This window comes from Mugil cephalus, chromosome 15, assembly GCF_022458985.1.
Source record: "Mugil cephalus isolate CIBA_MC_2020 chromosome 15, CIBA_Mcephalus_1.1, whole genome shotgun sequence".
In the NCBI taxonomy this organism is placed as follows: domain Eukaryota; kingdom Metazoa; phylum Chordata; class Actinopteri; order Mugiliformes; family Mugilidae; genus Mugil; species Mugil cephalus.
The window spans coordinates 19,059,072-19,070,426 of NC_061784.1; the positions used below are offsets into that span (position 1 = coordinate 19,059,072).

General features: G+C 40.2%; 1 protein-coding gene across 1 annotated transcript; it reads right to left on the minus strand.

The window, feature by feature from the left end:
• Window positions 1-2,312: 2,312 nt before the first annotated feature.
• htr3b (5-hydroxytryptamine (serotonin) receptor 3B) lies at window positions 2,313-11,037 on the minus strand. Its single transcript, XM_047607703.1, has 9 exons — window positions 10,906-11,037; window positions 9,422-9,585; window positions 9,185-9,229; window positions 8,852-8,961; window positions 7,959-8,128; window positions 5,908-6,065; window positions 4,320-4,530; window positions 3,014-3,223; window positions 2,313-2,857 (listed from the first exon to the last, which is right to left on the minus strand). The coding sequence occupies exons 1-9, from the start codon at window positions 10,940-10,942 to the stop codon at window positions 2,592-2,594; spliced, it is 1,371 nt and encodes a 456-aa protein (XP_047463659.1). The 5' UTR covers window positions 10,943-11,037; the 3' UTR covers window positions 2,313-2,591.
• Window positions 11,038-11,355: the final 318 nt, after the last annotated feature.

An 11,355-nucleotide genomic window follows, 5' to 3' on the forward strand; every position in this document is an offset into this window, starting at 1 on the left:
ATGCTATGAATATGTTGAAGCAACAAATCAAAATAGAAGATACGACATCTACTACCACAGACCACAGCGTGCCATCACAGGCCTGTTAAAGGTCTTTATGCTTCTGCAGTAGATCTACACAAAGCCTCGATGGTATCGTTCTGAAATAACGACACCAAAGACGATACGAAATCACTTCTGCAGCCCACATAAGAGAGAGGACTCATCAGTAGTTGAAGTGTAGGAGCCACGACAGAGAAATCTTCCAGGTCCTTGATATCGTAGTATTGTCGCCATGTCATGTGGTTACATTTTTTTGTTTTTTGGGGAGGACATTAGTCTTATAATACTCAAAAAGCACATACACCAATCAGGCATACCATCATGACCAGGTTGTAGGTCTCCCTTGTGCCTCTAAAACAGTTGTCACTCTGGGGATCAGCCCACAGATACTTGATGAATTTAAACTCCAGTGAATTTAGAGGATAAGTCAACACCTTGTGCTGTTTTTCCCGTTTATGCTATGGGGTGGGGGTGTCTGGTCTGGTCTAGGTGGGGGCTACATGTCTAAGTAACATCCACACGAATGAATCGGGTCCAAACGTTACCCAGCAGAACGCTGAATTATCACAAGATGCTATTTACTTCTCCTGACAGCGGTTTTAATGTTGTGGCGGATCGGTGTATCTAGCTTTAGTCCAAATGCGTTTTGACTTTTTTTTGTTTTGTCATTCTACAACGCGTAAGGCTTTGGTTTTTAACCTTTAGTCCGATAAATTAAAGCCACGAAGAGCTTGAGCGAAACTTTACTTGACAGAAGTGTTTGGTGACCTACTTTTTCCAACAGTCTGCTGCATCCTTTGAGGGCTTCTAGTCGTCTCTCCGTACAGAGGCACAGTCAGGCTCTAATCTCTTCTACTTCAGAAATGTGAAGTGAATCGTTGGCCTGACTTAAATGGTTTTTTGTCCATCGTGCTCTATCTTAAAACACTGTCATGTTCGTCTTCTGACTGTTCTTTTTATTTAAAAAATAAAGGCGATGATTTTGAGGTTATCTTCAAAACAAAGGCTTGAACTTAAGACACAGCCGCTGGTTGGCTCACAGCGACAGTAACAAAGCGCTGCTTTATCTGCAGCTATGTTGCATAACATCGTGTAACCGGATCCGCAGGAAGAAGAGGTCACAGATACCGTCAAAATTGCATTAATATGGATTGTTCCACTGGCAGGTTTTCTGTGATGCACTTTTTATATTCTTATCACAGCTATTAGGAGACCCAACGGGGAATAGAGACACAGCGGCTGAGCTCTGAATGCTTCTCACTGATCTATTTTGTGGCAGTAGGATGGAGATTAAAGCATGAATACAATATCATAACATCACGCTGGCACAGAGGATTTTCTCCAGAGAGCTGCTTTATTATACAGTATCTCTGAGTAAATCTTCACTGTCGGGAAACATAATAACAGACCCGACGCAATAATGTCTTTGTCAAGTTGATGGTGCAGCAACGGCGGAAGGAGTATGGGAGGTTACGCAAACAGAATATTGAAAAGGATGCTTCTGGTTTTGAGCTGAATTTTAGTTTTGTGGTTTTGGCAAAACTGTCAGCTCTTAAATATTTATCACAGTACAAATTGTAATGGCTTTCTTAAACGTTGGTCCGGAATATTTCTTTTTATGCGTTTAAGGACCCAGCAATTGGCAGCGTATCAGGGACGTTTATTCCCAGTTTCATTTCCAGGTGGGATAAACTGTTGCTTTGTATATGTGATGACTTTGATGTATTGACTTTTCCGGTTTCGCATCAGTAATTTAGAAAAGCTACAGAAATAGCAGCCACACTGGAATAAAACACAATGTAAAAGGTTGTTATTGGTGATGTTTGATACCATCGATTTCCTTTCCGATCCGATACCGAGTAAATGTCGGCGATACCGATACGATACTGATACTTAGTGTAAATACACTCTAATGTGTCTGGTAAACCTAGAAAAATCTATGTATTTCAAATTATAGCTTCATGAAGAATACAAGACATCAGAGTAATTTACTGATTTATTTTGAACTCAGATGTATATTGAGATTGTGGCCTCATTTACTACATAGCTGAGCTAATACAGCAACAGAAAAACTAAAAAGAGGACACAATCTTACAAAATATGTGGAAAATGCTGCTTCAAACACTAAAATAAGAAATAAGTAAAATAATAAGATGATTAAAATGAAAACTGGGATCTTAATTCGGACTCTGTTCTCTCCTCTTCGTCCTCTTCATCATAAAAGCCTCGTATTCTGTGTCGTAGTTTAACCTGAGGTGTTACACAAGGTTTGTTGTGTTGCCACAACTCTGTAGTTTAATTACTTTCCACTGTGTTCCTACATTACCTCGAAGTAACAAAAGTATCGATATTTTTATTTGAAAATCAATTTTACAGCATAAACACCTATTATCAAAAGTATCGATATTTCAGTATTGATCTGCACACCACTAGTCATCATTTATAATAATCATTTAATGTAGAAGACAAACACAAAGGCTTTTACAACACAGTACAAGTACTCCATACATACTTTAAATACAGTGACCAACGTAAACGGCAAACAGTATTCAGGCAAAGCTCCAGCTGGCCCAGAGCAGCAGCAGGGTACCGGCATACAGGACCAGGACCAGCAGGTAGAGGCGGAACAGGTAGCGGTCCAGCTTGCAGCAGAGGGACAGCCAGTCGGCCTGAGCAGCAGATTCGCTGTCCTCCTGGGAGAAAGCCACGCGAAGGGACACCAGCTCCTGGAGGAGCCACTCCAGTCTGGACGGAGGCTCCTGGATCTCGTTCAGGGACAGCAGGTCTTCGTCCAGTGAGTTCTCGAGCTCATAATCTGTGAGAACATCGACACAAACATGTGAGCGTTCAATAATTCCCTTGATACTTATATGTGAGTTTTGCACTGTGCAGTCTACAGCCGATCAGGTGTAACATTATGACCACCTTCCTAATGTTGTGTAGGTCTCCCTTGTATAGTCTTGTAGCTTACCCCCTGATGCGTTGATGTGGTCGAGGGTTTTGATGGAGGTCAAAGCGCTCTCAGTGAAGCCGTGACCGGCTGAGCCGTACTTGTCCAGCAGGCAGGCGGACACTGACATTTGCTTGACCTCCTTCTCGCTGTGGTGAAGCAGCTTAACCACCAGTATGGACTTGGTGAGGCTGAGCATCAGCAGGGCCATGCACACAGCAAAGAACACACCTGAGAGGAGATGATGGAGAAGTCAGAGACAACACTGGCAACACGCACGATAGTTAAATGACAGTCAGTAATCAGTTTAAGAGGATTCAACTTCAAGCTCCAGAAAAAAAGAAAAAAAAAAACATTCCACACTGACTGATTTTGCGTATTTAAGCCAAGTCGTTATTAGTTAGTTATCATGGTGTCATCTGCAGCTGTTCAAGAGTATCTCAACATCTGTACCCAGATGTTGTTTGCTTTTCTTTTATCCCTTTTGTACTAGAATACCCTCTACTACAGGGGCTTTCAAGAACCCCCAAACTGATGGAGAGATTAAGTAGGGACCCCCTACTTACTATATGTGTTATATATTAAACTTGACCTAGTGAAAATTATAAATATACTTCATCATTATTTTTATTATTCAGCGTTCAGTATTAAGATATTCAAATAATGCACAGGTTCAAATATTCATTTGCTATTCTGTTTCTATTCCCTGCCTCCATTTATCCCTTTACTGAAATACACTGGATTCGTGCTGATGCGCATTTGAAAAAAAAATGTAATTTGTGAGGGAACATTAAGAAAAAAATATATAAAAAATAATAAAATAATATCAACCAAAGATTTTGCAATCCCCATACAGTACCCCGCCCACCCCACCCCCCCACTGAACCCCTAGGGGTCATGGACCCCCTGTTGAAGACTTATGCTTTGCTGCTCTTTCTAAAAGAATTCTAAAACTTAGATTTTATTCATCCAGAAGGGAAATTTCTTGGTCAGAGTGCCTCAGTTGCACATTAAAAACACTCTTGAGAACCATTAGTAAAAAGAAAAATAGCTGAAGAGAGTTAAAATATATATATACATATATATATAATGTGCATATGAACAAATGAACAACAAATAGATAGATAGAAATAGATTAATCCATTAATCCAGTCCATTAATATTAATAAGGTAATTATTTTTGCGTTGGTAATTTGGAGCTTTTTGAGTTGGTTATATAACACCTTTTGGTTGCAAAAGTAAAATGAACAAGACCGCTGAGTTTCAAACTAATAGATGGTTTAAAATAAGCTACTGAGACACTATATCTAAGCACAAAGAGTCCTACCGATGAGCGGAGTCCTGACGGCAGTGGCGGGCAGTTCATCCGTCAGGTTGACTCTAAAGACTGTGTATCCGAGCAGTATGCTGATCTTAAAGGTGATGCGCGTGCCGCTGTTCAGGGGCAGGTAGAAGCTGATCACGTCCACCAACATGAGGAAGATGCTGGGGATGAGGAGTCCCACCACGTACAGCAGGGGGCGCCGGCGGATCAACACCTGGACAGAAGATAAGCGCAGAGATTTGAAAGAGACACGCTTCTGTTTAAATCTCACCAACCTAAGCTATTGGTCAGATTTTACACAGATTATACAACTCAGTTATTTCCATGTAGACACACATGGCCTGACAATCTCAAATGTGCATTCCATTAGCTACGTGATGTGCTTATGTCCCCAATCTTTTCTGGTGGTGGTGGGAAAACTGAACATAATCAAACAACTAGGAGCAACACAAGCCCTACAACCAATCTCATAACAGAGAGATGAAGTCCTGATAGTTATTATTAGCTAAATTCAGTTAAACTTCTATCTTCTAACCACAGAACGCATCACATAAATTACATTGCATACTTTATGCCATCTGAAAACCAGCACTTCATGCACAGGTTGCAAATGTTGCCGTTTAACAGTTTTACTGTTACGGCTGGAAATCAGAAAAAGCAACACTCCTTAAAATTTACCGTAAACGTTCAACCTAACTGGATGCAAATGGTGCAAAGGCAAACATCTAGTGAAGGAAGAAACAATTCATCCCATTAGCATAAATAGTTTATAGTTCCTCTTTATATAAGAACAGATCAGTACTCATCGTCCTTGTATTGATACATTATAGCAAAAAAAAAAAAAGCATCAGCAATATAACGTATACTGTTTGGACCAAAACTTGTCGTCTAGTGAAAGCCTTAGAACATAAGACCTACTGTTGAGCTAGACTGTGCTTAAACAACACCATAAAACTCGTCTTTATATGAATGTTCCTCCATAAAGCAACATTTCCCCAGAACTGAAAATGAACGAAAGCATTTTCCAGCCGAAATACTCTCTCTTTTTTTTTTATTATTATTATTTGACAAATCTACTCTTAGCAACAAAACCGCAGTGTAACAATATCCCGTTGAGCCATGAAATGCTCCATTACCAGAAAGCTCTTTGAGCTGAATAAATAGCAGCCCTCCCTTGCCCTCCACCTGCAATGGGCTGTGGGGCCATTTTGCTCACCACTAACAAGAAGTCCATTGATCAGGCAGCCACTGAGACAGTCTCATTATGGTAGCTCACCCTCCCCTGTCTATCAGCTCCCCTCTCTATCTGTCTCTTTACTTGCCAGAAACGGCCTCTCAGCCTCATCATTCGGCATTAGTTCTCCAGCTCGATCCATGAAGGCTGCAGCCAATTGCTTTACACTTTTACACAATTCCTCCACGCAGCTCCGGGGCCACAGTTTAAAGATCACCATCGATAATCAATCGCAGTCATCATAGTGCAGTCACTGGCTCGTTTGTCAAAGAGCTGAAAATAAATATTAAACTACGAGGATAAAAATGTCCTTCAACTTTCTGGTTTAAACCATGTGCACGGCTGAGGGAATCGTACATTGAACTGGATGTGAGCGTAGTCGGTGTCGCCCTGCCGGATCTGCCGGTAAAGTGAAGGAATGGACAGCAGCTCCCATTCGCCGTCGTTCATGAACTCCCTTTTGTCATTAGCGATGGCCTCGGCGCTCCTCCACAGAGCCAGGTCTATTTCTTTCACTGCAGAGGGCGAGATAACGAAGAGTAAACGATGGCAGGAGTTCATACATTGTTCCTTCGTCCGTATTGTGTTCTCAGTCACAGAGTGTGCAGATACTTCAGGGTGTTACCGTCTGCCACAGCAGCAGAGCAGTATTTACTGAGCCTTCTACAGCAGCGTGCTGCTCTTATTCATCGATATGTATTATTGTTTGTGCAGGGGATGGATCGTTTTTCATCACATCACTGAAATATGAGCTCGAGCATAACAGGTTTGAGAGAATTACCCAGAAGCATTTGCCTCCTTTGCCTTATTTCATTGTTAATTTAATATGCTCGGGCTTTCACATTGGTTAGAAAACACTGGCAATTTAAGTCACGTAGGTCTTTCAGGGGAATTGTTATTGCTGTTTGAGAGCAGTTTGGTCTGGTGCTCACAGACAGCTGCTTCTGCTATGTTTAGTCCCTTGTACAGAGTCTTTATTGTTTCACCAATATAGTGTGATCGCAGCTTTCACATGTGGTATTAAACACAATGTTATTGTGCATCTGAATGTTGGGTATGAGCACACATGCTTGGAGCTACCCAGGATGCATATTAATACCATGTCTGAATATGGCTAGTCTTCCTCTACAAGGGCCCAGGTCTTTAAGGTGTAAAAGCAGAGATCTAGAAGTGACGCTGCATCCACAAGAAAAAAACTAAACACACAAAACAAGGGGAAACTTCCTGAATTCACTTCATCTTCGGTCGCTCTTCCCTTCCTAACACGTGGAGTAGCCTACAGTGGCTACAGCAGAAACATGATGGGCTCCATGGCAGAATTCTACTTCCTTTTACCAGTTTCATGTTTCCGGTGTCCTGCTACTTGCTCACACGGCTAATCAAAACCATGATCAACAATCAGCAAAGAAACTGAAAAGTTTATCGGACACTGTTTTTAGCACCAGCAACTACGACGAGAATGGCCGCGCCCTGCACCCCATGCCGAGGAACAAGGAATGAATGCTAGCGTGGCTTGCAGCTTTAAAACTAAAATATCCTCCCTAAGAGAGTACATGTACTACTTCATTGATAAACATCCGAGAGAACTGCACCCCGATTGGAGAATTCACCTGAAAATGATTCGGTATATGTCTTAATAAGCTTATATGTAAAATTCACCTAAATGGATGGACCACACGACTGCGTTTTACTACATTTACTATTTGCAGTTTTTTATACTTGCTGCTTCTGGTTCAGAGGCAAATGTTGTGCTGACTTGTAGAGATGCAGTGCATGATGGGATATCTACCCCCCGTTGAGTGACCATTGGATGATTTTTGAGTTTTGAGTTCCCTATTTAGGACATAGAATTTGATCACCAAGGTTTCGTACACCACTACAAAATGGGGTAACTCCTATATAGGGCTCTGTAGGGGTTAGGGGGCGATTTTCGGACACAGCCAGTGGTTCAGTTAAACATCCATCCATCCTTTTATCACTTACCCTCTAGAGCAGGGGTGTCATTTGAATTCAGGGGCTCTCACAACCCAATTTGATTTCAGGCATGCCAGACTAGTAACATAATCTATAAATAACAACTCCCAAATCTTTCCCTTTGTTTGTACTTTTAATGGATCTGTTTTGGTCATATGTTTGACACCCCTGCTCCAGAGAGTCGTGGGGGGCTGAAGTCTATCCCAGCTGTCAATGGGCAGGAGGTATGGGGTACAATGAAAACATAGCTAGCAATATTATATTCCGATTCTGCTAAATCTCCTGGATCCTCCAAAATTTGGACCAAGAAGATGTTGAATAGTTTGAGAAAAGCATTTTCCACACTGATATTAAGTTTTAACCAGCCCCTTGATGACTGAATATACTATCCGTGAAGATGTTTGAGATCATGCTCTTATTCAAAAAAGGCAGACCCGAGTGAAGCCAACTGCGGAAGGTGAGGCTGCAGTTCTGCTTGTCAAACGGAAAGGCGTACATCTCCAGGCTACAAGCCAGCACCGCCTGTATGGGCCGGTAGTTCTTCACTGAGCCAGAGGAGTTGACGTACACGTAGGGGATTGGAGGGGCCTTCCCTTCGTCCACGCTAGAAACACACATGAAAGGAGAAGGGAGGTAAGGGGAGACCTAAACAACAGGGCAGAACATTTGACCCGCCAAGCTCGTCAGCCTGAGAATAGAAGCAAACAGGAGGGCTAAGTTTATTCAGTAAGTGTTCTCAAACACACTGGCATGTCGTTAGCATAGCAGCATAATTGCCTAAGTCATTTTTTGACTTACTGCTCCAATATCAATAAAAATACCAATGTACCTGCTTGCTGTGTGTTTTCCAAAAAATAGGCAGTTATGCTATTAAGCTAACAATGTTTTAGACCATTAATTCACCTTTATTTATATCTATGCACTGCTCTGCTGCTTTCTTAACCATATTCTTCCAATCTTCAACGTAACCCTTGAGTTCCAGTTGTTGTTTTAGACTTTTCATGGTGTTTGTTTAGAGTAATAATGTATGGCTGTAAATTTTCAAGGCCAATTCCCAATGTCTAGTTGTACAAACTCGCACACTTTTACACATTTCCAACTTTAGTAGACAAGAAAAATGTCAAGTAATGGTCTTATATGGAATCACCATTTAACCAAGTTGGAAAAATTTAATTGAAGATAATTTATGAGCAGAATTGTTCCTATTTAGAGTAGACAAGTAGCTGAAATAAATGGTGGATAGATGTAGCCATCATACTGAAAGGTATACCACAATCCTAAGATCTAAGAAACTACTAGGATTGACAAGACGACAGTGACTTCTTACAATTCGCTAACGATAACATCGGGTATCCAGATGGCGTCAGATGACAGCGAGATCTCATTGATACCATCAAACTCCTCTGGGTCCCAAACGAGAAACTCGTCTCTCCAGATCTGGAAACGGTTTGAGACAAAAACATAATTTGTGCCTTTAATTGAGAAAGCAACTCTAATTTAAATAAAATAAAAAATTTTTAAAAAAGTCTTGTATATTGGGAACAAACTTGAAGATGAAAACCCACAGAAGCTGTTATAAATGACTAGGAGGTAGATAACTGGAGGGTTTCAATCTGCACTGTGAGAAAAAAAAAATATGAAAGACTGAGCGCTCACCTACCTGTCTGTACCAGATACTTGTAGTAACGCTCTGAGTCTTTCCATCCTGGGAAAAGAAAGTGACAGTTTTAGACTTTTTATTTTGAATTGAAGCCTCTGTAGATACCGTTCATCTTGAGTTGACCTGATTCTAAATATCACCTTGTCACGTATTCAAGTATAGTGACTTTTTATGTTTCCAAGACATTTAACATGAGAAGTGCTTCATCACAGGAGAAAGTCTTTAAAGCCGACATACCACATCGAGGACGGACTGCAGTATAAGGTCTATGTAGACAGTGGTGGTACTGGTCCAGTTGTGAACAGGTCGAACCCCGCAGTCGTATTTCCTCAGGAGGGTCCTGGTCAGCTGGTTCAGAGCCGATCTCTTCGGTTTCTCTGGCACACATTCAGCCAGATGGGCTAAAAATGAAAGCTGGATTATTAACTGGGCAAACTGGGACACTCATGGAGAAGGCGAGCACACATCGTGCCTATTTTAAAATGCTTACACTGGCTGCCTGTTAGTTTTCATATTGGCTTTTAAAGTTCTTTTATTGGTTTTTAAAGCACTCCATGGGCTTATCTCAGAGATGCTTTTTATTCTCAGATCATCTTTTAATTGTTGTGATGCTGCTTCCAGCCACTATGCTCTGAAACTGTGGTGGATCTGAGAGGAGTTAGCAACACTGACACTTTTAAAAGGACACTAAAAACACATCTCTTTAATCTGGCTTTTATGTTATAGTCTTTGTTATTATTTACTTATTTATTTACTTGTTTTATATTATTAATTTTTTTGTCTCTATCTATATTTTGAGTGTTTCTTTATTTTATTCTCTATTTTTATTCTGCATTTTATTATGTTCTATTTTGTTGTTCTTATACTATATTTTTATATTTTATCAGTTTTTCTTATTTAGTTTTTGATATAGATTTTTTATTCTTTTAACATATTATTTTTTACAGTGTGCAGTGTCTCCATGTCCTTTATTTGTTGTTTTTTTTGTCCACTTTATATTACTACTACATATATATATTTGTCAATCAAAATGTAAAGCACTTTGAATGGCATTCACTTGTTCTGAATAGTGCTATATAAATAAAATTTGATTGATTGATTGACTGATTGATTAAAAGAGATTATTTTGCTCGAATATAAACAGTGTGCTTGTGATTATTGTCCATTTTTTCAATCTAATGGACGCAATAACTCTCCGGCTTGTGTTTCAGTGGGTTTACAGAAATATAATTAAGTTGCTACGTCTAATCTGGACTGTGCACTGCATCAGTTCATTATTTAAATTAGTTTATTTATTTAAACACAGAGTAGTAGAAAGTGTGGGAAGATGGTGTTTGGATCTCAACACGGCTGTGTACCGTGAATATGAACTAATAGTCAGCTTCTTTGTGAAACACTGTATTTTGAAACTGTTTGTATTCTTTTTGTCACACTTTACAATTTATGTAAAAATAGCTCAGAAGCTGTGCAGCTTCTTTTGTGTGATGCGTTTCTTTGTGAACAACCTGGAGGGTATTTATGAATGTGTTTTGAAAAGACATCATTGCACTTTTGCATTGAATCTGAACTGAAAGCTTTTACGCGCTCGCATGTACATCTCGCTATATTAAAAAAAAACAAAACCGTCTGGAGAATGAAAACATCCAGCAGGTGTAAAGCTAAAGTTTTCTACTATTTAAAAATGTTTGGTCATTGCTCTGAGGCAAAAAAGAGCGTCTTACCTGTGAACAACAGTGTCAGCCATATTAGAGACGTCATATTGAGAAAAATCAACCTCCCAGATCACAGCTGTTCTCCAAATGTCCCATCCAGGTGTTTTCTCTGTTAACAGAAAAAAAAATATCCACAGTCACCAAATACGTTGAACAGTAGCCATACTGAGTGCAGGGGAAGAGCAATGGACGGGGTAGTGCGGACATTTAGGTTGCACTGATATTGATTTTCTCTGCCAAGGTAAGGTGATACATAAGATAGTGGATAAACAGCAGAGAGAAATGTCCCTGAAGGTTTGTTCTGTGCCAGTTTACTGCTGCTCCACATTGTTATGAACAGTGTTGTTGGTATTTTGTTTTCACCCAGCTGGAAAATGTTAAAATTTTAAGAAGTGGCTTATGGGTAATTGTGAATAATGCTGCGATGTCACAGCAGAAAATAAAGCCTAGCATAAAGCA

Excerpts from the sequence above, each read along its gene's own strand:
- htr3b (XM_047607703.1), bottom strand. The coding sequence starts at position 10,942 with ATGACGTCTCTAATATGGCTGACACTGTTGTTCACAG. Across the intron at positions 9,586-10,905 it reads GCTGACACTGTTGTTCACAG|CCCATCTGGCTGAATGTGTG; the intron begins GTAAGACGCTCT and ends TTTCATTTTTAG. Across the intron at positions 8,129-8,851 it reads GATGTTATCGTTAGCGAATT|CGTGGACGAAGGGAAGGCCC; the intron begins GTAAGAAGTCAC and ends GTGTGTTTCTAG.